Below are 27539 nucleotides of genomic sequence, written 5' to 3' on the forward strand. Positions count from 1 at the left end.
GACTTTCCCTTTGCTTTCCTGGGAAACAGAAGGCTCTTGGCAAAATGCTGACGGGTGTATGGGACCCCCAGCCCCTGAGGGAGACTGGGAAGCACAGCCTGGTCACAGGGAGGACGATCTCTGCCACCGTGCCACAGATGATGACCTTAATGGGATGCTTTCCTATTTATTTTGTAAATCTTGATTGTGTTCCATGGTTCAAATTATGGTGAAATTACCCATAACAGTGTCTGATTCAGGAGCATTTAGTCCGCCCACCATGTTGTGCAAGCATCACCTGTCTAGTTCCACATCTTTATCACCCCAGAAGGAAACACCGTACTCCTTAAACATCGCTCTCCACGCACTCTCCTCCAGAGCCCTAAGCAGCCATTATTCATCTGCTTCCTGTTGCTGCTGTGATTTTGCCCGTTCTATTTTCATACAAGTAGAATCATGCAATATGTCTTTTTGTTCTTCAGTACTGGGGACTGAACCTAGGACCTTTGCACAGTTACCTCCATGGCCTTTTTTATTACTTTGTATTTTTGAGGCACGACCTTGCCACATCCCAACCTGCCCAGGCTCAGCTTGAACTTTTGATCGTCTTACCTCAGCCTCCCAAAGTGCTGGGATCACAGGCAGGCACCATGCTGTTCCAGCTTGCAATGTCTTTTGTGTCTGGTTCTTTATCCTTAGCACTGTGTTTTCAGGGTTCACTCACGTTGTAACAAGTATCGGTTTCCCTTTTTTTGTATGGCTGCATAATGTTCTTATCAACTGATCCACGGAGTGGCATTACTTTTCTAATGTATATATCTTAGCTGGGTGTAGTGCTGCACGCCTGTAATCTCGGGACTCTGAGAAGCTGAGGCAGAAGGATCACAAGAATCAAACCAAGCCTGGGCGATTTACCAAGACCCTGTCTTAAGATTTAAAAAGTAAAAAGAGCTGGGGATACAGCTCAGTGCAAAGGACCTTGAATTCAATCCCTAGTACCACACCAAAAAAAAATGCTTTTAATTTTAAAAAAAGAAAAGAAAAAGGTAAATCGTGTAAAAATGTAAATGTCAGAGCTGATAGGAGGCATGTTTCAGCATAGGGCTGTGGGCAGAAGTCCCAGACAGAGGGGCAGGTAAATATGCTGATGTCCTAGACTCTGAGAAGGGCCTGGCCTGAGTGCTGGTACCCACTGTGTGCAGTCAGACAAAGGATCCCCAAAGTGAGCGCAATCAGAAAGGAGCAGAGTGGGTGTCAGAGAGACGGGTGGATCTGTAGCCCCAGGGTCCCAGCTTTCAGAACGCATAGGTAGTCTGAGTTGAATCCCCAGCAGGGTCTGGCAGAGTGCTTCTGTCACAGCCCCCCAGGAGAGCACAGTGTGCAACCAGCTGCATAAACCCCACAGTGCAGATGACATCAGGATCCCACAGGAAAGGACACATGAGGCCTCCAGAGGGCCATATCCCAGGCCAAGGGGTGTGGCAGAGTTTGTCCAGCAACCAGTGTAGCATTCCAGGGTAGCCACCCTGGGGACAGCCACCAAGTGGTATGTGGGCAGCCCTGTCCCTTGATTTCACCTCACGTGCACTCCCCACCAGGTATATTAAGATCGGTGACAAGGAGGTGGAGTACCACCCCAATTTCCGCCTGATCCTGCACACCAAGTACTTCAACCCACACTACAAGCCCGAGATGCAAGCCCAGTGCACCCTCATCAACTTCCTGGTCACCAGAGATGGGCTCGAGGACCAACTCCTGGCCGCTGTGGTGGCCAAAGAGCGCCCAGATCTGGAGCAGCTGAAGGTAGCAACGATGGTCACATGTCGGGACACAGAGGTGGCCCCATGCATCTCACTGCTGCTCTCTGAAGCAGCCCCCGCTGGTGGTCCTGAGCTGTATCTTTCTGTCCAGCAGATTGAATCACTTCTTTCCCAGCTGTCCCTTCTTTCACTTCCCAAGTCAGATGGCAGCTTCACCTGAAGAGCAGGACTCGCAGCGATCCTTGGGTGGCTCGGAGGGTCCTGCCCCAAGGAACAGTCTGTGTAGCCACCCAGGCCACGGCCTTACTCTGTCACAGGGGGCTCAGAAGAGCGCTGCTCTCCTGCCTCTTGTTCCTCTGCAGCACTGAGGCTCCCATGTCCATGTGTCCCTGCAGGCTGGGTGCTGTTCCTCTCCTTTGAAGCCCAGCTGGCAAAGTCCATGTGGTTGCCACAGGGAGGCCCAGGTGCCCGGGAGGGAGAAGCCACTGACTCTGCTTCCCCGCCCTCGGCCACCCCCACAGGCGAACCTCACCAAATCTCAGAATGAATTCAAGATCGTCCTGAAGGAGCTGGAAGACTCACTCTTGGCTCGTCTGTCAGCCGCATCAGGAAACTTTCTAGGAGACACCGCCTTGGTGGAGAACCTGGAGACCACCAAACACACAGCCAGTGAGATCGAGGAAAAGGTAGGAGCCAACTCCTGGGCCGCCATGTGGCCTGGCCAGAGCACACAGGAGGGTGGCAGCCGGGCTGTGAGGAGCCTGCCCCAGTGGGCAGGAAGAAGCCATGGTCACCTGGGATCAAAGGGCTTTGTATGGGGTGGAGCCACTGGTGGAGGGGCTAGGCATAATATCTGTAATCCCAGCTATTCGGGAGGCTGAGAGAGGACCACTTGAGCCCATGAGTTCAAGTCCAGCCCGGACCCCGTTTCAAAAACAAATAGCTTGTCTTAGTCTTAGAATACCTCAGACAAGGACAAGGTGGAGGAGGCTCGTCCACCTGCTGGATTCATCCGTGCCCCTTCTGTCTGTTTTGAGGTACAAGAGGCAAAAATCACAGAAGCTAAGATCAACGAGGCGCGAGAGAACTACCGCCCTGCTGCGGAGCGGGCGTCCCTGCTCTACTTCATCCTGAACGACCTCAACAAAATCAACCCCATCTACCAGTTCTCACTCAAGGTCGGTGCACCTGGGTTCCAAGGCAGGGGTCTGGTGTGCTCAGGGCCTTGGGGCGGTGCCAACCTGAGGGCAGACCAGGTCCACCCTGGATGGAGGGGAGCCAGGACACCACTCAGGCCAGTGCCAGCACCTCTGCCCCACTCTTCCTGGTGCCCCAGTCCAAGCCCACCAGAGGCCAGAGCTGCTCTGAAGGCCTCCACAGCCCTCACTGGCTGCTTCCCCAGGCCTTCAACGTGGTGTTTGAGAAAGCCATCCAGAAGACCACCCCCGCGGATGAGGTCAAGCAGCGTGTGATCAACCTGACAGACGAGATCACCTACTCTGTCTACATGTACACGGCCCGCGGGCTCTTTGAGAGGGACAAACTCATCTTTCTGGCCCAAGTGACATTTCAGGTAAGGTCCTGCCTCCCTGTTCAGAGTGTGCAGGAGTTCCCAGTAGTTGGTGCCCTTTGCTTAGGCCTGGTGAATCCAATCTGCATGTTAGCAAAGTCCCCAGGTAAAAGCCAAGGTGCCTAAGGTGGGACACGCCTGGGGCCCATTTTGTCTACATTCAGGAAACAGGCAACATCTTCCAGGAGAGACTGAGGAAGGGGTGAGTTAAAGAGAAGTTTACAAAGAAACATCATTTTTTTATACTTAAGTAGTTCAAAGTAAGTAGTCCTATATTCGTGCTTAGCCCATTGTGGATACTAAGGAACATTTTTATTATTTTTTTATACTGGGACTCGAACTCAGGACCTTGTGCTTGCCAGGCAGGGACTGTGCTGCTCAGCTATATCCCTGGTCCTGTAATATCTTTATTCTTGAGAAAGGGTCTCCCTACGTAGTCCAGGTTGGCCTTGAATTCACCATCCTCCTGACTCAGCCTCCTGCGTGCCACCACACCCAGCAAAGTGATATTTCTTTAAAAAAAAATGAATGTTACAAGAAGTAATAGTTGTACTCCTGTTTACACAGTACTGCAGAACAATTTAAAGATTTATGTTCCATTAAGTTGTTTAAGAAGCCTATCTCGGCTAGGCACAATGGAGCATATCTGTAATCCCAGCTACTCAGGAGGCTGAAAGAGGGCCGCCTGAGCCCATGAGTTCAAGTCCAGCCTGGATCCTATCTCAAAAACAAATAGCTTGTTTTAGTCTCAGAATACCTCAGACAATAAAAACTTATTTCTCACAGTTCTGGAGTCCAGAAATCCACCATCAAGGTACTGGCATCTGGGGGGAGGGTTCTTACCACGTGATCCCTTGGTGGGCGATGAGAGGGTGCGAGAGCGAGGAGGGGCCAGACCTCCCCCCCTTTATAAGGATTCTGCTTCCCCGATAATGGCACGAGCCCCTCACTCTGCCCTCCCAGCCTAGTTACTACCGACAGTAGGTCCCACCTCCCAACACCATCACACCGGGGATTAAAGTTCAACCCCTGTGCCTCGGGTTCACATTCAAGCCACAAGACACCCCTCTGTGATCCTGTGTGTGCCGTGGTACAGCTGTGGTTATAGGTAGCGTGGGCATCCACGCAAACCTAACTTTCAGTCCAAGCTCAGACTTGGAGCCAGGGAGTTCCAAGGATGGAGCTTCTCCTCCCTGTGAGTATCTGAGTCACATGTTTGCTGTGTGTTTTTCTCTGGCTAAAAAGTCCTCAGAGGTCCTCGATGTGCCCTTTAATTTGCTGGAGTAGAAAGCTCACTCCTTAGGCCCCAGGAACAAATTTTTGTTTGACCAAAAGGAAGAGCTTGACTTGGAAGAAACTCTTTCTGGTGTCTGAACAAAGGAGCTGTTTGGGCACCTGACTCAGGAGACAGCAGCAACTATGCAGTGACCTTTGGAGCCCCCAGCTCCCTGCCATCCAGCTGATACAGAGGGTGCCTGCTAGCTGCCCCCAAAAGCCACTGCAAAATAACCCAGACCGGGGGCTGGGGACCCAGGGAGCCAGCACACACAAGTGGTAAGATGGTAGATAACAGGGCCCAGCAACTTCATTCCAGGGTATACACCCAGATTTTTTAAAAGGTATGGGGTGAGCCAGGTGTGGTGGCACACGCCTGTAATCCCAGCACTCGGGAGGCTGAGGCAGGAGGATCGTCACAAGTTCGAGACCAGCCTGGGCTACAAAGTGAGCTCAAGGCCAGCCTGAACTGCACAGGGAGACCCCGTCTCAAAAAGACAAAAAAAAAAAAAAAAAAGGTATGGGGTGGGGACAGGGAATGACCAAAGCATATTACATGCATGTCTGAATATGCCAAATCAAAGCCCACTAGTCTATGTAACTAATAGGCCAAAAGAAACCTCAGGTATCCAGATGGTTATCCACCAACATTCACAGCCACATGATTCACCCAGCCAAGAACCAAATGATTCACAATAGCCAGAGTAACCCCAGAGTCCCTGGGCAGATGCATGGAGGAATACAGTGTGGTGTATTCCACAGTGGAATGTTACTCAGTCTTAAAAAGGAACAAAATTCTGACCCATGCTGCAACAGGGGTGAGCCTCAGTGACATGCTCAGTAAAAAAAGCCAGGAGCAAAAGGCACAGAGGACAGGATTCCATTTATCTGCAATGTCCAGAAGCAAATCCAGAGAGACAGAGAGTAGACCAGTGGTGGCCAGGGGCTGGGAGAAGGCAAATGGGCAGCGGCCAGCTAAGGAGAGGTTTCCTCCTGGGGTAATGCAAGGTTCTAAAGCTAGAGTGTGCCACTGAGTCATGGACTTGAATGTGGTTCAGATGATAAACTTTGTGTTTTTCCCAATTTAAAAACACAAAGTGAGGGTGAAGACCAAGTCCTGCCCCAACCGAAGGGCTGTGTGAACTCCCCCCATCATGCCTTAGCTGGTGCACGGGAGGGCTCATTTCAAGGGCAGTGGATTGACAACCCCTCCGTGCCACTGCCTGGCGACCAACACTGAGTGTCACCTCACCTTCCCTCAGGTCTTGTCCATGAAGAAAGAGCTGAACCCAGTGGAGCTGGATTTCCTCCTGCGCTTCCCTTTCAAGGCCGGGGTCGTCTCGCCAGTAGACTTCCTGCAGCACCAAGGCTGGGGTGGGATCAAGGTGAGTCTTCAAACTCCAGCTCTGCGTCCTTTCTTCCTGCTGCGGAGCCTCTCTGGCCAGGGCTGAGGATGTCTACAAGCCCAGATTGTAAGGAGCTAGGGCCTTCATAAAATTCAGCGAAGCGAGGGACCAAAGAAGGGGATGGAACCAGGCGTGGTAGCCCTCAGGAGGCAGAGGCAGGAAGACTGTCATGCGTTTGAGGCCAGCTTGTGTCACACAGTGAGTTCAAGGCCAATCTAAACTACGGAGTGATACCCTCTCTCAAAAAAAAGTGAGAGGGGCTGGGGATATAGCTCAGCAGCATAAGCACTTGCCTGGCAAGCCTGAGGTCATGAGTTCGGTTCCTGGTACCAAAAAAACAAAAAAAAAAAAAAAAAAAAAGTAAGGGGATGGAGGGCAGATGGGCACTGTCAGTTCCCAGAAGGCCTTTCATTCCTCCTGAGTGTGACATGGCTAGGTCCCTGCTGGCCTGCACACAGCAGCAGAGCCAGAATGGGGACCCCTCCCCCAGGGCCCTCTCGGCCCTCTGCACACAGACGTGCCCCTCAAAGTCCTGGATATACAGTCTAGAACCCGCAAGCCCCAAGCTTTAAGTCCCAGCCTGAATAGACCTGATAAAGTAAGTAGTGCCTGGAACAGAATGGCTTTGTCCAGAGCCTGTCCGGACGCGCAGACCCACACTGCCAGGCTGGACTCCTCCCACAGAGGCTGGGCCTGCAGTGGACATGAGTGACAGTCACCATTTTAGCAACAGGCCACTTAGAGCCCTGGTCTCCTCTAGAGACCGTGGCCTCTCTTCAGGGAACTAAGGAGCACTGGGGAAGGTGCCCCCTGACTGCCACATCTGCCCTAGGCCCTGGCGGAGATGGACGAGTTCAAGAACCTGGACAGTGACATCGAAGGGTCTGCCAAGCGGTGGAAGAAGCTGGTGGAGTCAGAGGCCCCGGAGAAGGAAGTCTTCCCCAAAGAGTGGAAGAACAAGACGGCCCTGCAGAAGCTCTGCATGGTGAGGTGCATGCGGCCAGACCGCATGACCTACGCCGTGAAGTGAGTGTCCCGGGCATGAGCAATGGCACGGGGGGGTGGTGGGGGGAAGCAAGGCCACGAGCCACTGGGCTGGGCATGCTGAAATTTCTGTTCATCCCCTGGGCTGGTTTCTAGCCCCATTTTACAGAGGAAGGTACTGAGGCCCTGTTGTCCACGTGGATCTTTGGTCAAAACAACCTATGACCCTGAGCTCTCATTAACACTGCGTGTCTCAGAGTGTGGTCAGTGGGACCTGATGACCCATAAGGAGGGGCAGCCTGTGACATGTCACAGGAAGACAGGCTCCCACCCCCACGTGAGCCTTCGAGACCGAAAAGAAGCTCGTGTTCTCGTGGCCACACCAATGAAGAAAGGGCAAATCCATCAGCACTTGAGGACTTCCAACCCCTCAGGCCTGCCCTGAACATCTTTCTCTTATGGACAACAGTAGCGGCTAGTTTGCAAGTGAACTGTTCCAATTCCCAGAACGACGCCGCTGGACCTGACCCCTTCCGTGTTGGAAGGATGGGAGAGGGGGTGCACACGGGCCGAGCCCAGGGCCCACGCTCAGGGCCTGGGTGGGGGTGGCTTCTTTCCTTTTCAACTTTCCCAGCAGCATGAATGCAGCCAGAGTTCCCATAAGACACTCACGTCCCTAGCAGAATTCCCCTCTGACAAAGCCGGGCCCTGACTCACACCCACTTGCTATTCATCCACTTTTTGTTTTACTCTCCTTTGCTTGGATGAAGAGGAAAAAAGCCAAGAGTGGTGGGGAAGAGTGGGGTGAAAAGAAACGAGAGGTCACCGTCCTGTGGGAGAGTTGGGCTGGCCCAGCGAGGCAGGAGGGCAGGGTGCAGGACGCAGTGCTGGAGGAAGGCTGGGCAACGTCTGGGAGAGGCCTAGGGGAAGGGCACCGACCATCTGAGCGGGAGCCTCCACCTGCCCAGGAAAACTTAGTGTGACCCAGGTGCCAGCAGGCCTTGAGCGTGTACCCTTACTCAGCACCCGCATTGCCCCATAGAGAATGGCTGCCTGGCCAACCGGGTAATTAACAAAAGGTGACTCAGTTCCATCCCTGTCCAGGAGCAGGGCTTAGTATATTCTGGAAGGCCCAGGGTCATCACATCTGTGTTCTGAGTCTATTCCGAAGGCCCTAACTAACAGAATCCAGGGCTTCAGGAAGAGCAGCTCCCCTCTCTCCGCCCACCTGTAGTCAGCATTGGCTCAGGAAACTACAGAACCTAGCGGAGGCCAGAGCAGGGAAGTGAGTAACAGATACAGGTGCCCAGAAAGCCCCAGCGAGCGGAAGGCAGAGCCCCCAGATCTTCCTTAAAGCAGAGGGAAGGGGCTGGAACACCTGGGCGAATGTAAGGGAACGGCTCTGCCGGAAGTCTTCCCGGTGCCCAGAGCACTCAGACCGATTCTGAGGAGCACGTTGTCAGCCTGGAGACAGTCAGTGGTCAGTCAAGGCCGGGGCTGGACAGTAGAATACAGTGAGCTCAGCCACCTGTGATCAGCAGATCCCTGAAATCCGAAGATCACCCAGAACAACATTCCGCGTTCTCTAAGAGGATTATCTGAAGCCCCGACTGACCCTAGATATAGTTAGAGAGAGCTATGGGGCTTGGCAGAGGGGCGTCTGTATTCTAGTCCCCTCCTCTCTTTAACTCCTCTGACTGCCCGTGTTGTGTGGCCGCTGGAACTCAGCAACACTGGCCTAACTTGAACTTCCTTCCTGCCCACCCTGTCGCCAGTTGGCCTTGGTGGGGTGTGGGGCCACTACTGCCTGCCTGGACGGCTCAGAGGAAGAGTTCACTGCTGGCCCCCAGCAAACAGAGTGTGCCTGGAACAAGTAAAGCCCAGGCGGAGAAAGCACCCACCCACACAGGCCTCTCGTTGCAGGAAGAAGCCCTGCAAATAGCTTTGCCGGAGGCATCTCTCTGCTTGGAAAGTCCACCAAAGTCCACCCTCTGCTTGGGCCATTTTTTTTTTTTTGCCCCTACAAATTAGCTTATTATGGACCCAAGAGGGTTTGGGGTTGACCCCAAACTCTGGACTCCGGAACCAGAGCTCTGGGGTCCACGACTTTCGGGCCTGACAAAGCACATCTCCTGCAGGAACTTCGTGGAGGAGAAGATGGGCAGCAAGTTTGTGGAAGGCCGCAGCGTTGAATTTTCTAAGTCCTATGAGGAGAGCAGCCCGTCCACCCCTATCTTCTTCATCCTTTCCCCAGGGGTTGACCCTCTGAAAGACGTGGAAGCCCTGGGTGAGTGCAGCGGGCCAGCGACACCCTCAAAAGTGAGGCGTGTGTCAGCACCATCAGAGAAATGCAAATCAAAACCACAGCAAGATATCACTACACACCCCTTAGGGTTGCTCAAAAGCAGAGCAACTTATTGTTCAAAAGCAGAATAATAACAAGTGTTGGCAAGGGCATGGAGAGATTGAAATCCATGTACATTGCTAGTAGGAATGTGAAAGGGTGCAGCAGCTGCTGTGGAAATGGCTTGGCAGTTTCCCAATGAGTTACACACAGAATTACCATATGACCCAGCAACTCCGCCCCTGGGAACACAGTCAAATGAACTGAAAACAGGTATTCAGGGGCTGGAGGTTTAACTGGATGGCAAAACCCTTGCCTAGTACGCAGAAGGCTCTGGGTTTGATCTCTAGCACCCCACCGCACCCCAAAAACAAGGCAGATATTCAAACAAGTGCTTTCCATAAATATTCATTCACAGTAACTAAACGGTAGAAAACACAGCACTATCCAATGGATGCATGGATAAACACATATAGTATAACTGCAGTGTGGACTATTACTCTGGCACAGAAAGGGACAAAGTTCTGAAGCATGCTACAACATGGATGTGCCCTGAACACTATTCTCAGACACAAAGACCTCAAATTATGTAATTCCATTTATGTGAAATGTTCATGGGGCAGAAAACAGGCAGGCTGATACCAGGGACTGGGGGAGGGGGACGGAGGATGATTGCTTAACGGGCATGAGGACGCCTGGAGTGGTAAAGACGTTCCAGAGCCCAACAGACAGTTGCACAACAGGGCGAGTGGACGCAACGTCGCTGAGCTGTACACTTTGAGATGGTTTACAATGGTGACTTTATGTGACATGTGCTTCCCCTCAATAAACAAGACAGGGATGTGTGTGGAGTTCCCGGCTGTGGACCGCACAGCCGGAACCTTTGTCATTGAATCATCTCTGTGCTTTTCCTGTTTTTCCTTTCTTTAGGAAAAAAACTGGGATTTACCATAGACAATGGGAAACTCCACAATGTGTCCCTGGGGCAGGGACAAGAGGTGGTGGCTGAGAACGCTCTGGACGTGGCTGCCGAGAATGGACACTGGGTCATTCTGCAGGTGAGGATTCCCCTCACCAAGGCAGCCATGGGACTAGAAACCCAAAAGCAAGCAGCTTATCTCAGGGATTTGCGTTAAAAATGTGGGTAGAGACCTGACAATCCCTGAAGGGGAGGGCACAGACCCCGCAGTAGTTTGGTCGGGTTAGCTTGGGGGTGAGGGTCCAAGGCCCTCCGCGTAGAAGAGCAGATTCTCCCATGGTGACAGAGATGCTATTTATACCAACAAAGACTCTGTTTATACCAGAGAACCTCTAAAGACATGTCATTTTAAAACTAACATGAGCCGCACACCTGTAATCCCAGCACTCTGGGAAGCTGAGGCAAGAGGATCCCAAGTTCAAGCCCATCCTGGGCAATTTAGTGACCTAACAAGACTGTTTCAAAATAATAAGTAGAAAAGTTTGGGATCATACCTCTGTGTAAAGGCCCTGGAATCCATTGCCAGAAATGAAGGAGAAACACACACACACACATACACACACGCAAACCCAGCTCATAAAACCATCCCTGGTGCTGCTCGGGGAGGTAGCAAGCACCATAGCCCCCAAGACATTCGCTCTACCACTTTCTGGTCAAAGTCCAACACAACCATCCCTCCTGGCCCTGGTGCCCCTCCAGATGACCCCTAGAGGAAGTTGGGGACCAGGTGATTGCAGCCTTGTGTAGGGAGATACAGAGGACCCACTACGAGGCTGTCTTGAAATAACTGAGCACAGGCGCTGGGGATTTAGCTCAGCGGCACAGTGCCTGCCCAGCAAGCGCAAGGTCGTGAGTTCGATTCCCAGTACCGGAAAAAAAACAAAGAAAACAAACAAATAAAAAAAAATAAATAACTGAGCACAGGCATTGTTGGTAACATCTCAATGCCCACACAGGGCGGCAGCAGTGAGGGGCGGGTGCCATCAGAAGGGCCCAGGCTACGCCAAGGGGTGGGGCACAATGGCAGGTCCTGAGGGGCCTGGGTGGAGCAGCTAACCCCTAGCCTTGGCTGCAGAACATCCATCTGGTGGCCCGGTGGCTGAGCACCCTGGATAAGAAGGTGGAGCGCTACAGCATGGGCAGCCACGACAACTACCGTGTGTTCATCAGCGCAGAGCCCGCACCCAGCCCCGAGTCCCACATCATCCCCCAGGGCATCCTGGAAAACGCCATCAAAATCACCAACGAGCCGCCCACGGGCATGCACGCCAACCTGCACAAGGCCCTGGACCTCTTCACCCAGGTAGGGCACCCAGCACCGAGCCCAGTATCTGCCCCAGGCCCATGCCGCCCTCAGGCCCAGGCCAGGAGACACCTCCGAGCTCAGGGGAGAGCTGCACCCCATGTCCTGCCCGCCACACCCCCCCCAGCACCCTTGCTTGCACACACACACACCCACACACACACCACGCCCATCACAGTACGCTTCTGAAAGACTGTATGATTCCTTAAGCCTTTATCAAGCAGAAGCAGTTTCACAGCCCTGTAGGTGAAGGTGTGGTGAGTTCTGGGAACAGTGAGCTCGTCATTGCAGGGTCATGGGAAACAAGGCCGTGCTCCTGCGGGAGGCTGCCTGAGGGTTGGTCAACTTTCCTGCGGTACAACCGTTGCCACCTTCATGAGGGTGACGCTGGGATGAAGGCCAACTTTGGGTGATGGGGCCATGGCACCCCATGCTGGAGGCGATGCTGTCCCACCAGGGCCAGGTATGCTCACCTTGGGTCCCCTCCCTGACCCGCTGCCATCAGTAGGATGGAAACCACAGTAAGCCTGTCCTCCTCCACTAGCAACTGCAGGGGCTGCTTGCTGCCCGCAGGGTGGAGGGTGAAGGCCTGGGCGTGCCTGGCATTGCAGGCTCCAGGAGCACCACACCTGCCTGGCAGGGTCTCCTCCACCTCCGCCTCCACCTGGAGTGTGCTCACCTCTCCTTCCTCCCACCAGAAGCTCACTGTCCTCGAGGCGGCACCAACACCCCACTCCTGCCAAGGGACAGCTGCTCCTGCAGCCCCCAGCATCTGTGTTCATTCTATGGGCACATTTTCATTATTCACTGATGTTCCAAATATACAGTGAATATTTACCTTTACACGTTACAGTAAAAAGACATATTGGCATTAACCCCTCACTTCGAACACACTTATCCCGTCATCCTTGCCACTTTCTGAAGCAGTTCTGGAAGTCTTTTCATGAGCATCTTTACGAGGGGTAATTAAAAAGTACAGTGAATACTGCTGCCAAATACTGTCCAACAGAAAGGCAGGCTCATAAAAGTATGATGGCGTGTCCTCACCCATCTTGCTCACCAGATCTGGCAATGGGGCAACTTCTACTGTTCCCCAAAGTCAAAACAACCACGAAAGGTAAACATTTTAAATAGATTTGGGACATCAAGACAGCCACAATAGTGCAACTAAAGACATTCGCAGAAGAGGACTTCCAGCTTCAGGAAGTGGCAAGAGTGTTGGGATAAGTGTGTTCAAAGCGAGGGGGAGGATTTTGAGGAGGATTCGTGGTGATGTGTCTTTTAATAATTCTTTAAGCATTCACCATATTGTTCCATCACACCTTGTACGATCTTCTATGTGCGTACGCCCCATCTCCCTTCTGAGCCTAGGTCTTTTTGAGATTTTGACACTGTCTTCTAACAAAGATCCACCTACAGAGGTCACTGTCCCCAGGAGGAGTAACTTCTGTATCTGACTTAACATTGACAGGTACTTACACGAGAATTCTGAGCCATCCACCAGCAATTCCTGACCCGCTTATGCACACACCATTGTCAAACTGAAGGCAAAAAAAGATGCTCGAAGTGGGTCACTTGTCCCCTCATCCTCCCGGTCTATACCCTGTGCCCAGCATGTTGCAGGGACAAGGAATAAATGAGAAGCAGACCACAACCCAGACCGCTGGCCAAGGGGGGGTGAGGGGTGTGAAGAGGGAATCCAGTGTGACAAAGGGTATTGGGTGTACCAAGAGCTGGGGGCAGCGTGGCTCACAGGGTTGGTGCCAGTCTGCAATGGGGTCACTATAGCAATCGAGAAGACACATTTAGCGGCCTTTGCAGCAGCGTGGCATTGCAGTGACTCCAAGCCCTTGGGCTGCTTTGCCTGTAGCATGTCACTTGCGCTGCACATGGTGTGCGTCTGTCTGGGGTGGGGCTTACAGACGGGGTGAGGCAGAGCAGCTGCAGTCCTCCTCACCCACCGCCAATGTGGACGCTTCTAAGCACCAGGACTGTGGCACACGTCTGTGCCTGAACGGCTACTTTAAAAAAAAACAAGGGGTACATTCTAAAATAAATGACGAGCTAAACATGGTGGCACACATCTAGAATCCCAGCACTCTGGGAGGCTGATGTAGGAGGATCACAAGTTCAAGCCCAACCCGGGCGACTTAGTGACTTAGTGAGACCCTGTCTCAGAATATGTAGCTCAGTGTGAAGAGCTTGGGTTCAGTCCCCAGTACTGCGTAAGTAAATGAGTAAATAAGTAAATAATGATAAAAAGAATAGTACAGGCTGGGAGAATAGCTCTGTGTAGAGTGCTTACCCTGGGCTCCATCCCAGCACACCAAAGGCACAGTATAGTGAATATACAGCTCAGTAACATAATGGCTCATGGTCATTATCAAATATTTTGTACATGTGTAACTGCATGAGCTAAACTCTCATATGGCTGGCAGCACAGAAGGTGCTTTGGTACCAGCATCAGCACAATGCCAGTCACTCTTGAGCTACCAGGTGACAACAGCCCAGCATCACTTAGTGTCCCAAGGTGAAGGGTTCTTCCGTTCCATCATAATCTTGTGACGACATCTATCTCATCTTCAGTCTATCATTGACTGAAACATTGTTATACAACACATGACTTATTTTGTCAACTTCACTTGTAATAAATACTTAAGAGTGATAACACTGCATTTCTGAAAGAAACAAGGGAAAGCAGTTCTACCTGAGCCTTCACCAATGGGTGGGTGGGAGGAGGAATAGATTGGATTGCTCCCCACAAAGTGGCAAAGAAGGCGCTCTCTATAAAATTCCTCTCACTAGGCGTGGTGGCATACATCTGTAATCCCAGCACTCAGGAGGCTGAGACAGGAGGATTTCTGTGAGTTTGAGGCCAGCCTGGGCCATATAATGAGTTCAAGTCCACCCTAGACTACACAGAGACCCTGTCTCAAAAAACTTTAAAACAAAAAAACAAAACTTCCCCAATTCCGCCTGCCCCCTGCAGGACACGCTGGAGATGTGCACTAAAGAGATCGAGTTCAAGTGCATCCTCTTTGCCCTCTGCTACTTTCATGCGGTGGTGGCTGAGCGGCGCAAGTTTGGTGCCCAAGGATGGAACCGGTCATATCCCTTCAACAACGGGGACCTCACCATCTCCATCAACGTTCTCTACAATTACCTGGAGGCCAACGCCAAGGTGAGGGTTATAATGAGGATCCCAACCTTCCTGGCTACCCCCAAGTCACCTCCACCACGAGGGCTTGGCACATTCCTTCCACCCACCCTGCCCTTTCATTGTTCTTTGTCTTGAGTTTAAAAGATATTAGGTTAAAAAAAGAAAGAAAGAAAGACAATAGGTAGGTTCCACAACTAGAGTAACCCTGAAAAACACCAGATCTCCCCACCCTCCTGTAACAGTTGGGTCCAGTCCTGCAGTTGTCCACTATCTGGGGACAGTTCTGCTTGCAAATTCTCACCATGGGGCACTCAAAGATAGCTGCTTGTCTTGAACTGGAACTCCATCCCCTCAATCCCAGTAGCCCTGGCCAGTGAGCACGGACAGGACAGGAGAAGGGGGAGATTCCTGGGCTGAGGGCCTCTTGTCCCCAAGGCTCTGGTCAATGTCTGGAGATAACCCTGGCTTGTTTCTTCCCTCAACAAATCTCAGAGAAATGGGGCACTTCTTCCCACTGTGGAAAATGGGAATAAATGCACCAAGTCGTATGCAGATACCAAGCAAGGCTGGAAAGAACACACAGCAGAATACCCTCTGGGGGAAATTATCTACAGCAGGCAGGCACAGCAGTGTCCTGCAGACCCAAGGGGCCAGGTGGGGGACAGGCTGGTGAACACACAGGTATGGCCTAGAGTTATGAGCACAAGTTTGGGACCAGGTGGTGAGGGTTTGTTTCTAGCCCTGCTCTCTGCTAGATGAGGGGAGCTCTCTAAATGGCTTATGCCTCCTCAGGCCCAGTGGCCCCAGCCATGTGCCCCTAACACCTGGCCACCTCATCCATGAACTGGCGAGCAGCAGCCCGCTCATATGGCTCTCAGCGTCTGACGCAGGTGTGGCTGGTGCAGCCCCAGCACCTCTCTTCCATCACAGGCACAAGGCTTTTCCCTCTCACCTTGGGCCCCAAATTAATGGCAACAAGAACCGTAACTCCTGAGAAAGCAAGGCACCAAGCACCCTCTTACAGGCCAGGAGGTGGAATGGCACAAAGCAGCCCTGGCCAAACAGGAGGAACCAGCTGTCAGAGTGACAGACAGTGCTGGGGCCAGAGGAGCCTCTAGCAGGTCACTCAAGTGCTCTGAGCCTGTTTCCTCCCTGAGCGAAAGGGATGGCAGCATCGCCATAAGCCCTGGGGGTTAAATGAGGAAAGGGAAGTGCCAGGCTGGCCTTCGATGCCGGTCTTAGGAGTCCTGGTCCCTGCTCCCCTGGAGCAAAGCTCAAGGTGCTGGCGAGAGCGGGAGAGGGGAGACACTGAGCCCAGACCAGGAAAGATGACACAGCCCTGCACAGTGCCTCCCTGTGGGCCACCCGAGAAGGCGCTACGGGAGGTGCTGGCCGGTGGTGTCATGGCAGCCTGCCTGGGAGGCCACCACGGAGCTTCCCTGACCCAGCAAGCTGACTGCCTAGGATGGCTGTCAGGGGTCACATGTTCCCTGCAGATGCACTCAGGCCTGCAGGAGCAGGAGGGCAGAACAGGTCGCCATGCCTCTGCAGACGCTGCGGGCAAGGGACAGGCAGGCTCCACCTGCAGGTAGCTGCGACAGTCCCCATGGTGTGTTTCACGTGTGTCACCGTGTCCTCAACCCCACATGTGAACACACAGGCAAGAGATGTCAGGGAGGATTTTCATCACCTCAGGTAGGAACACTTCCCTCTGCGAGATCAGTTGGGGAACAACAATCTTGCAAGAATGTTTAAAAGAGTGTCCCCCATTTACACGCACAGATTCCAAGTTGCCAAGAATGCCTGTGAGTGGACAGGGTGCTATGGGGCTATGCTGGCTGCCATGCTGGGTCCGAACTGGTGGTCAGGAAGCCTCGTCATCCCCTTGCCACATCCCGCCTTTCCCCCGCGGAGCACAGGTCACGCCTGACGCCATTAAACGCCTGTCCTGACGTCATTCGTGTCCAGAGGCCCCTCACCCTCCTGACTGAGGAAGATCGATGCTTCCCACTCTGGCCAGAAGACCAAAACCAGCTGGACTGTTTGTTACGAGCACAGACGGCCCCACAGAATTCCTCAGGACAGGCTGCTCATCTGTCTCTCCAACAGGCACTCCAGGGACTCTGCAGGGCAGGTGTGGGAAACCCAGCTGGCATCCTCTGGTCATCAGTTCCACTGACTCCTCCCCATTCTCTGGGAAATGACGGTTCCCGGGAGGCAGCTGTGGGGAAACTGGAGGCTGAGTAGGGGCACGCCACCTCACAGGAAATGCAGAGCTGCCTCTGGGCAAGAAAGATGCAGAAAAAGCTGCTCAGCATACACTCGTGATAACCAAGCAAAGAAAAGCATTTCAAGTCAGAAAATGACAGTTTAGAGAGCCAGGCATGGTAGCGCACACCTGTGATCCCAGCTACTCAGGAGACTGAGGCATAAGGATTACAAGTTTGAGGAAAAACGGGACAACTTGCAAATGAACACTCCATCTCAAAAAAATGGAAAGAAGAAAAGGAAGATGACAATTTAGAGAATATTAATGTTTTCAGTAAAAATTGATAAGACCTGTAATTCCAGCACTCGGGAGGCTGAAGCAAGAGAATCGCCTTGCGTTTTGAGGCCAGCCTACACTACATAGTAATAAGTAAAATAAATAAATAAATAATCATGAGACTAAATAAATTAATTGATCAACTAGTTGTTCTTAATCCAATATTTGATCAACAGCCTTTTAGGGATGGCACTGTGGAAGTCAGTGATGTCCTTTCCCCCAAGGGTCTGCAACCCTTGGGCAACATACACGTGGGCAGAGGGAGCGGCGGCCAACCGTGTGCAGCACAGACCTCTACTAGCCGCCCACCGGTAGCTGCCCACAAGCCACACGTAGTCAGTACACAGCCCACACAGAGAGGTGCTGTGTGTGAAATACACACTGGGTTCAAATGCATGATATTAACAAATGTAAACTCTTAGGAATATATTTTTTTAACATGTTAGAATGATCCTTTTAATGTTCTTAAAGTGGCTGCTAAAGAATTTAGAATTATACACGTGGTCAGCCTGGCAGGTTGACCACTTCTGCCCACGTGTGCTTTCCCCAACGGGTGCAGACCCTTGGGGGTAAGCTGGGAGCAGGCCAGTTTCAGTGGATAAGGAAGGCCTGCCTGATATGTTTAGAAGACATGACTCATGGGATTTCGAGACCACAGGGAGGTCGGTGGCCCGGAGCCAACCCTGAAGCAACACAGAACTCAACTGCCTGTGCTGAAGGTGAACTTCGGGAGTCAGAACATGAGAAACAGAGAGGAAGAAGAGGAAGGAACGAGCTCTGTTGGGGTCTGTGACATCAGGGGCACCAGCAGAGGGGCCCTGAACAGGTCACTGTGAGGGAAGTCACAAGCCACAGCTGACGCACAACCTAAGACAGAGGAGCCAGAGGGAAGCAGGGCTTGGAGGGCTGGTCACCCAGGTCACGTGCCAGGATGGCGGCCCGCGTGCTGACAACAGTCAGAGATGAGGGACACAGCAACGCAGTGCGCCCTCCCAAGCAGGACTAACCATCTAGCCCGACCACTGTGAATGACAGAAAGGGACAGGGAGACACCTCATCCTAACCGCTTTCCCCTCCCCAAGGTGCCCTGGGATGATCTCCGCTACCTGTTTGGTGAAATCATGTATGGCGGCCACATCACAGATGACTGGGACCGCCGGCTGTGCAGGACCTACCTGGCAGAGTACATCCGGACAGAGATGCTAGAGGGAGAGGTGCTGCTGGCCCCCGGCTTCCAGATTCCCCCCAACTTGGACTACAAGGTGAGGCCCAGAGCTCATGCTCAGGGGTGGGAGGTACATCAAACGTGAGCTTGCCAAGGGTGAATACCACCCGGGCTGGCTCCCAGTGGGAGCCTCACAACATGACAGGAGTATCAATAGCTGAGGAAGAACCCAGGCAACCAAAATTACGAGTGGAAACTTCCTTTATGAAGCTGGGGCACAGGGGGCAGCCCACGGAGGGCCGGGGAACAAGTAGGATTTGTACAGAAGGCAAGACGTGGGTGGAACATTCACGTAGGAAATGCTTAATAAACACAGGACACAGGTCTCAGCTTGCACAGATTTTCTTTGGCAGCCTGCTTATAAACCACCCCTCTTTCCAGGGTTATCACGAATACATTGATGAGAACCTGCCCCCTGAGAGCCCCTATCTGTATGGCCTGCACCCCAATGCAGAGATCGGCTTTCTGACAGTCACTTCGGAGAAGCTATTCCGCACTGTCCTGGAAATGCAGCCCAAAGAGACGGACTCGGGAGCAGGCACAGGAGTATCCCGCGAGGAAAAGGCAGGACCCCTCTTATGCTCTTCCCAGCAACAGAGGAGGGGCAAGATCACACAGGGCAGCACAGGCCTGCGCAGAGCCTGGGCATTTGCTAGCCAGCCACTGTTTTACCCCTGGCCTCACCAACTGGAAACCAGCAGGGAGGGGAGGAGCTGCAAGCTGGATACCTGGGGTCCCGGTATTAGACAGAAGCATCTTCAGCGGTTGAGCGCAGGCTGTGCTGCAGCAAGAACCCTGGGACACCGGGTATGGCTCACAGGACAGCCCAGGTGTACTCCAACAATCTTCCAGATGAGCTTGGGGACCACACAGGTTGATCCCACTGCCATGTACTGGATGAATTAGCAAAAGTCCATGGAGTGCAAGGGCACTGGGTAGACTCTCTTGTCCGGGTTAGTTTGGGGCCACCTCATGAGGCAGTAGCACCTCTGCACTTCTGAATACATTCTGGAAAAGTTCTACCCCAAATCAGCCAAATATTAGGCTTCCCAGTAAACAGGCCCAATTTAGCACTGAAACACCTTTATTGCATTATGCTGTGAGCTTTTCTCGACCTAACAACTGAAACTAGGAACCTACTAATGGACAGTGGTGGACATGACCAACATGGGGGCCACTGTGAAGGGATGTGGCCAGCATGGTCCCTACAGAGGACGAAGTCCCAATCCCATGCTTAGTGATCTAACAGGAGAGGAAGTGAGTATGTCTGGGCATGTCTGGAGGCCCCAGGCCAGGGATCCCAGCTCTAGTCACACGGCCTTGCTGGCTGGGACATAATCAGTGCCGGCTGGCCCTTTCAAACACATGGTGGTAGCCCCACAGCCCTGTGTTTCAGCCAACTTCCTTTGCCTCTTACCAGTCCTCTGGGGTCCAGGTATCTGAAACTTGGGCAGGCCCCCAAGCCCTGACACTGGCAGGGAGGGGTCTCTGCTTTGGGGAACACACAGTGACAAGGACTTGCTGGGGACTGACTTCCAGGTGAAGGCCGTGCTAGACGACATCCTCGAGAAGATTCCAGAGTCCTTCAACATGGCTGAGATCATGGCAAAGGCAGCTGAAAAGACCCCCTATGTAGTAGTCGCCTTTCAAGAATGTGAAAGAATGAACATCCTGACCAATGAGATGCGCCGTTCGCTAAAGGAGTTGAACCTGGGGCTGAAGGTAAAAAAAAACCCACAACACCACACGGTCACTGAGGACCCTGGGACCATGGCTTAGGAAGTAGGCTGATCTACAGAGTAAATGGCACATATGGTCAAAAACCAACCATACACCCCAGGCTCCCAGCCTCAGCCTGTCCCCTTCTTCCTCCTGGGGAGCTGTGGCACTCTAGGACAAGCCACAGGAGGTCACTGGACTGTGCCCTAGCTGAAGACGCTGGCATGGCCTTGACCAGGGCATCCCCAGGGACTCACTGCACTGACAACTTAGGACACACTGACACTTAGGACATACCACCACTCTCCCGAGAGTGGGCCAAATAAGCCACGAGCCTGACCAATGTCCATGCCAAGTAGCACGGCCTGGTGTCGCCTGAACACATCTGTGTTCCTTAGGGGGAACTGACCATCACCACCGACATGGAAGACCTGTCCACAGCTCTGTTTTATGATACGGTGCCCGACACATGGGTAGCCCGGGCCTACCCCTCCATGATGGGCCTGGCGGCCTGGTACGCCGACCTGCTGCTCCGCATCAGGGTAAGCACAACCTGACTCAGCCTCAGGGACCAGAGTGCTCAGGGCTCGGTGTGCCCCTGTGTCAGAGCCTCCAGGAACACAGCAGAAATGGCCCTGGAGACTTCTGCTGGATGGAAGGACCCGGCCAGTCTCTCAGCAGCCCTAACAATGCAGGCCCTTCCTTCCTAAAGAGGAAAACAGCCAAGTCCCAAGTGGAGAGGCCTCACTTCCCAGTGAGAGCAGAAAGCTCAAGGGAGCTTGAGGAGAGCTGTGTTGTATAAGCAGCAGGGTGACCAAGGCAAGAGCTTTTCTGGGGCTCCCAAATTATGCTGGAGTGTTTTGCACTCCTTCTTGACCCTGTTCTCCTCATTCCCTATTTAAAATGGAACCAGACATCACAGGAAGGCGGCAGGCTCCATTGATTGCTCTCTGAAGCACTCCAGGCTCTGGCGTTACCCTTTCATTCCCCAGCTCCCCCACCCCCCTCACTACTGCTTCTTGCCAGGAGCTGGAGGCCTGGACGACCGACTTCGCCCTGCCCACTGTTGTGTGGCTGGCTGGATTCTTCAACCCCCAGTCCTTCCTCACGGCCATCATGCAGTCCATGGCTAGGAAGAATGAGTGGCCGCTGGACAAGATGTGTCTGTCTGTGGAAGTGACCAAGAAAAACAGGGAGGACATGACTGCTCCCCCACGAGAGGGGTCCTACGTGCACGGGCTCTTCATGGAAGGTAACGAGGGGCTGGTCAGCCCACAGTGGCTTCCAGAGCCATGCCTACACAGCTGGAAGAGACCTGTGCACAGCAGAGGGCTGGCAGGGGAAAGGCACTCAGCGGGCAGGGGGCTCGCGGCTGGAGCCTTCCTGACCACCAGAGGCAGACAGGATTCCGAGAATGTGCAGAGGTCCAGGGAGCCCAGAAAGCCCTCTCCGGGAAGCTGCCCTGGCTCTGCTTGACTGAAAATGCGTGTGCTTGTATGAGCACAGCTTAAACCCATTTAGAGGCAATGGACCTGGCCCTTTTGCTTGGAGTTGGGCAGTCCAGCTCAGGCAAGCATTTTGTTGAGTGAAGAGTCCAACCCCTGACACACACCTGCAAGCTGCTGCTGCCCCTAGGCAAGGGTCTAGAGGGAAGGGAGGTCCAGCTGCCCAGCCAGTCACGCTTGTGAGAAAGCAGGAGGGAAGGGAGAGGTGGGGACCCCGCCACAGTTCAGCCCAGTCCTACTGCCACCCCCTCAGCCCCTCTCCATGTGGAAGGACAACCACTCCATCACAAACCAGTCCCACTTGACGGCCGCTACCCCTGATCCCCCACGCGTGGTTTCCCAAATCATCAACACAGGCAGAGCAGCAGCGTTCTCCATGTTTATTTTGGAATTCCAGATAGGAAGTATAAACATCATTAACCAGGACAAGTAGAAATGATAGCAATCTGGTTAAAAGCAAAGAATCTTTATATATGCATACATTTAATTATTTATACCATATATGTACATATAGGATAGACATTACATATGAGGGCAGCCAGGGAACTCTAATTTTCAGCTGGAATTAATGATTTCCTGCCACTGAAATTAAGAAGGCTGACACATGAGGCTCTGAAAACACCACAGATTTAAACAGATGGAACCCAAGGGCTTTGGAGCTGAGCTGCTCCTCAGTGCACAGTGAGATACACGGGGCAGTTACAGCATGCACGCAACACCTACCAAGTCCTCTGTACCCCATGTTCAGCGCTTTCAGTCCCTGGCATGTGGCCTCAACACTCTGAGGTGCGCGGACACTAGCCTGTCCCTGCAAAGGTCAGGGGGGTTTGGGACCTCTCCCTGCCAGATCCTCCCCCCACCAGGGCCACCCTGACCCTCGGCTATGCTGACCCCACAGGAGCTCGCTGGGACACACAGACCGGAGTCATCGCCGAGGCGCGGTTGAAGGACCTGACACCAGCCATGCCTGTCATCTTCATCAAGGCCATTCCTGTAGACCGCATGGAGACCAAGAACATATATGAGTGCCCCGTGTATAAGACCCGCATCCGCGGCCCCACCTACGTCTGGACCTTCAACCTGAAGACCAAAGAGAAGGCGGCCAAGTGGATCCTGGCAGCTGTAGCACTACTCCTGCAGGTGTAGCTGGTGCTGGTGCTGCCTCCCAGTCACAGCCCACGCACACCAATGGCTGGGCTGAAACTCAGACTTTCCAATCAGAAACTCAGCCTTGCAACTGTCACTTATTTTTTACAGGAACTGATGGGGTTTGTCTCTTACATAATCAAGGTGCCTTATAACCAAGTGCACCTGGACTAACCAGGGGCGGAGGCTGGCGGGGAAGAGGTGGTGCAGATTAAAACAATTGCAGGCACTTGGCTGTGCTCATCTGATTCGGCTCAGCGCCTAATGCCACCCAGGGGCCTGGCACAGCTTGTGGGTAAGGACCCAATTCCCAGCAGCCAGGGGCCTGCATCCCAGGAACCAAACCTCCAAATGCTCACTTCCCAGGGGGCCGGCCAGTTTAATGGAGCAGCAAGTGGGGCTGGGGCACAGCAGTCAGACCCTTTGGCCTGATGCTACATACAAAGCACTCACATGCGGGACCAGACCACTCGCTCATAAGCAGGAGCTGTGACTCCACACAGGGTCATGGCATTCATTATTCTCTTCTTTCAAGGACAAGAGGACCTTCTGTGATTGTGGTAATGCCCGCCTTCACCAACCTCCACACCAGAACTGAAAAGAACAAACTATTCCATATAGGTGCCACTTCTGTGTTGCTGAAGTATGTCCCATTCAGCTGCCCACACCTTCTGAAACTTCTCAGGGCACAGACACAATAGGGACAGCAGGGGCTGAGTCCTGGGGGCTCTGGTTTCTTATCTCCACAGTGGAACACCAGTGTCCCCTGTAGTGTGTGGCATCTGTGGTACATGCATTTGCATTTCCTCCTGCCTTAACCCCCACACACACACACATCACTCTCACTTGCTATACCAGGGCAGGCGCTGTGTATGGCAGGCTGAGTGTGAGACGCCTATTGAGGCTGCTGAGTGGCAGTTCCCACCCAACTGCAGAGCCCAGGGAGGCCTCTCAGCCCTGGTGTAAGGAAGCTGAGCTCCTGTTCCTTTGAAGGAGTCCTTCAGCCTATTTGAGTTTCAGGCATCTATACAACAACCACAAAAACTCTCCTCCACCTGTCAGAGAGGGTGTCCACAGTCCACAAACAAAACCAAGTGCTCCAGAGGCCTACGTCACAGCCCCTCCCCATCTGCAGACATCTGCCCCAGGCGACGGTGGCTGCAGGTGGTACTTCAAGCCCTTCTGACCAGCAGGACTCTGCTCTTTCTGCAGTCAGAGCCGTTTCAACAGCAGTGAGATGAAGCCCAGGGCTTAGGACTCTGACCGTGTCAACACAAGAGCTGTCAGACTGGCCCTCAGAGAAGAGGGCAGCTGATTAACCAGATTAAAAGATCACTGGTTAATCCAGGTAAGATGGCTCCCTGGGGGAGCATGACATGGTCTCCGTTCCTTGGGCTTAAAAGTAGCAAAGTGCCGTGAGCTCCTCAGGAATAGCATCTGAAGCTCAGCCCAATCCTGGGGTTTTTTGCAAAACCTTTTTTCCAACTACATGCACCCAAGCCATGGCTGAAGAAGAGGCCTGGGAAGTCTGAATTCTGAGGGTAATAATAAGCAACAATCCTGGGGCCCAGCCATGCTGATCAGGGGGAGGAGAAACATTCCTCCTTCCTGGGGCAATGGGAATTGACCCCTCTGGGGTACAGTAAAGGACCCCGGCATCTCGGCTGGTGCCTGGCTTCTGGGCAACCACCTTTGCTGGCCAGGAGGGGTCACTGCAGCCCTTTGTGTCCTAGCATGGACAGGTCCCTCATCAACTAGAGATAAAACTGCCAGCAGCCACCAGGCAACTCCCAATCTTTGGTAATAACCACAAAATGAGAAGCTCTTCCCATTTTGTCTTCAGAGCCTGAAATAAAACAGTAATTTACTCTACATGTACATGTTGTGGCTAGTTGACAAAATTATCTCCACATTTTCCAAGGGATGATTCACTTTCAAGTTGTACTTCAGGGATGGAGACAGCAGGGTTCAAAGCAAAACCCTCACTTGCTGGGGCCCTGAAGCAGCCATCACTTCTGGGCTCTGCCTGTTCTGGCTGCTTTGCAGAGTCGGGGAGCCCTGGTCTGAGAAGTCCTGGGTGAAGAACCTGCCCTGGACACCCTGAAGGTTGTGAGCAGACAAAGGAAGTGGCAGGGCAAAGGGAACAGCACAGAAGCTTGCGCAAGCCTGGCTGCGGCACAATGATGTTTATTCTGGTCCCAGAGAAGCTGCAGGAATGTGAGCAGTGTTGAAGCAAGTCTCTCCAAACAGAAACCCAGCGCCCCTGCAGTTCCTGTGGCTCCTCTCACATAGTTGTCCCACAAGCCTATCTGGTAACTGCTGCAGAGGCAAGCAGTGTTAACTGATGTGCTGCTACCCTGGGGCAGTGTGGTCAGGCCACCGCTCCACCCTGCCCCCTGCAAGTAAGACCTGCACTGTCCTCGCCTCAGACCAGGTGCTTTGGGGCTTCCATGTGCACACAGCTTGGAGGTGGTGAAAAGGCCGGCTGGCCTTTCAGATTCCAAAAAAGTGACCCTCCTTCCTGCCAGCTCTTAGGAAGCAGAGAGGGGCAAAGTGCCAGACAGGCTCTAGCCAGGCCTCCCTAAAGGATGCACCACTGTGCCCTGCCGTGTACCTCGTGCAAAGTTCGAGCCCCTGAGATGCAGAGAGTAGGTGGCAAGGGTTGAAACTAGCTTGTGGAGATGTGGGGGGAAGGAGCAGGATTCTATAAATATACATGGCCTGCATATTCAAGATGTCCTGCTACAAGAAGGTACCAAAGAATAGGAACTGACATATCAGCCAATCACTGGGTGTTGTCCTTATTTGGAATTCAGGTCACATAAACAAATCCAAAATATAAAAGAATACCTATAGAGCAACTGGAATTATGCATACCTTTTGACGATCTGATAAAGAACCTTATCATTTTTAATCAGGTATGATTTAGTATAATTTATATTCTGAAGAGTTTGCTTATATTCCAGGAGGTAATGCACATGTGTAGAAATAGGGACATGTGTAACTATCAGGAGAACCGAATCAAAAGTGGCTAGCAGGTGCTTGCCTGGCATGTACACGGTCCTGGGTTCAACCCCTAGTTCATACTGCAAAGTAGCTGATGGGGAAAAGGCAAGAATCAGCTGCATCTTACAGGTCCTGGTACCATTTTATTCTCTAAATTTGTATGTTATTTAAATAAAATTAAATTGAATGTAATTAAAATAATAAAACGACATGATGAAAACGATAAAAAATCGTTCAAAACACGAGACTGAGAGAAGCAAGGTGGCAGGGGAGCCAAGGAGACCGCGCTGTAGACACCTGGCGCCAGATACTGAAGTGGGCACCAGCTGCGCACCCCTTACTCTGCCTCGCCCACAAGCCAAGCCCAAGCCACTCCAACTAGCAGACAACCCACAAAACCCCTGACCTCTCTGGGTACCCCAGGGTATGCTGAGTCCTGAGGAGCCTAGAACATAGGGGTCTACTCCGAAGAGGGCACTCACCCAGACCTCCAGGTATCTCACAACCAAGCTGCTGCTCAGGTAAGGGCTACCCAAGCATCTGTCTTGGTACCCAGCCAACAGCTCTCGCAAAGCAGTAAGCTCCTCCTGGTGGGCAGAACCCTGCACCAAACACTGCATCTCCTTCTAGAACATCGCCTCTCCCTAACTGCATCACAGAAACCTCAAGGAGATGGCAAGGCAGCAGCCCCCAGGTCTAGCTTGGCCTCTAGGTCATCCTCTGAGCTGCAGCTGACTAGGGCTGCATGCCACAGCTGCTCTCCCGTCCAAGAGCACTTCCTCCTCCTCCACAGCCACCATCTCCTGCAGGGCTGCGCTCAGCTAAGAGGAGGGAGGACAAAATCTGTCCTTCTGTCTCCTTGGGCACAAGGCCCTTGCCCCAGGGCCTCCCAGGATGGAAGAGGACCCCATACTGCCGATCCCATCATAGATGATCCTGGTACTGACCACAGGTGAACCGGCTGCCTAACTTAGCATCAAAGATTTTTGAGACCAACTGCCCACAAACCCAGAGGAAGAGCTCTGTGCTTAACCAAGCAGGAGGTGACAGTGAAGCTTCAGGGTTTCTTGGAGGGGTCCCCAGGAGCTCAAGTAGTAAGGCTATCCTGGCCAGACTCTGAGCTCTCAGCAAAACCTCGCTGAGAGGCGGCGCGTGAGATGGCACCTGCCAGTCTTCAGAAGAAGTTCTTGATCAATGGAGTCACCATCTTCACCCACAGCTTCACCTGCCGACTCGGCTGCTCGAAGGTGGCAGAAGACACCACACCTGAGCGCACGTAGAGCTGCTCCTGCTCCTGAGGAAGAGGGACAGACAGGAAGAGTTAGTGCCTCGCTCACTAGCCCAGCTCAGGCCACCAAGCATCATTTCCATGGCAGGCTGGCCTGGAGGTTCAACAGGGAGCACTGGCCCGCTAAGGGGCAGCTGTCCAACATCTCAAACAAGCGAGCCCATGACATGGATGGGTCTCTCCACACTTCTTCAATTTAGAGTTGAAGAAATACAGTGGGGGAAAATATTTTAAACGTTCGCTGTCACTAAATGAAGTACTGCAAATTAAAATAATAGGGTAATGGGCTTGGGTTCACTGGTAGAGCATGTGCCTAGCACATGTGGAGGCCCTGAGTTCCAGCCC

The 27539-nt window shown here is 52.8% G+C and overlaps 2 protein-coding genes across 4 annotated transcripts in view; one reads left to right on the forward strand and one right to left on the reverse strand.

Annotated features, from left to right (window-relative positions):
- The window catches only part of Dnah17 (dynein, axonemal, heavy chain 17), a 118255-nt gene extending 95126 nt beyond the window's left edge, over positions 1–23129 (forward strand). For both annotated transcript variants that reach the window (XM_005407377.1, XM_013506036.1), the window contains exons 66-81: positions 1578–1782; positions 2261–2425; positions 2777–2917; positions 3142–3312; positions 5847–5969; positions 6823–7016; positions 9113–9261; positions 10249–10376; positions 11373–11600; positions 14590–14781; positions 18388–18567; positions 18912–19094; positions 20070–20252; positions 20648–20791; positions 21276–21501; positions 22653–23129. In XM_005407377.1, the coding sequence (XP_005407434.1) occupies positions 1578–1782; positions 2261–2425; positions 2777–2917; positions 3142–3312; positions 5847–5969; positions 6823–7016; positions 9113–9261; positions 10249–10376; positions 11373–11600; positions 14590–14781; positions 18388–18567; positions 18912–19094; positions 20070–20252; positions 20648–20791; positions 21276–21501; positions 22653–22900 (2860 nt within the window). In that variant the 3' untranslated portion in view covers positions 22901–23129. The remainder of the gene's footprint in view (positions 1–1577; positions 1783–2260; positions 2426–2776; positions 2918–3141; positions 3313–5846; positions 5970–6822; positions 7017–9112; positions 9262–10248; positions 10377–11372; positions 11601–14589; positions 14782–18387; positions 18568–18911; positions 19095–20069; positions 20253–20647; positions 20792–21275; positions 21502–22652) is intronic.
- The window catches only part of Pgs1 (phosphatidylglycerophosphate synthase 1), a 42929-nt gene continuing 38042 nt past the window's right edge, over positions 22653–27539 (reverse strand). The window contains exons 9-10 of one of the 2 annotated variants that reach the window (XM_005407376.2): positions 27071–27200; positions 22653–22745 (exon numbers count right to left, since the gene is read on the reverse strand). In XM_005407376.2, the coding sequence (XP_005407433.1) occupies positions 27081–27200 (120 nt within the window). In that variant the 3' untranslated portion in view covers positions 22653–22745; positions 27071–27080. Of the gene's footprint in view, positions 22746–24039; positions 27201–27539 lie in introns of those variants that run through there. The other variant, XM_013506038.1, reaches the window with a different exon arrangement.

Source organism: Chinchilla lanigera, unplaced genomic scaffold, assembly GCF_000276665.1.
Source record: "Chinchilla lanigera isolate Chin_1 unplaced genomic scaffold, ChiLan1.0 scaffold00105, whole genome shotgun sequence".
Classification (NCBI taxonomy): domain Eukaryota; kingdom Metazoa; phylum Chordata; class Mammalia; order Rodentia; family Chinchillidae; genus Chinchilla; species Chinchilla lanigera.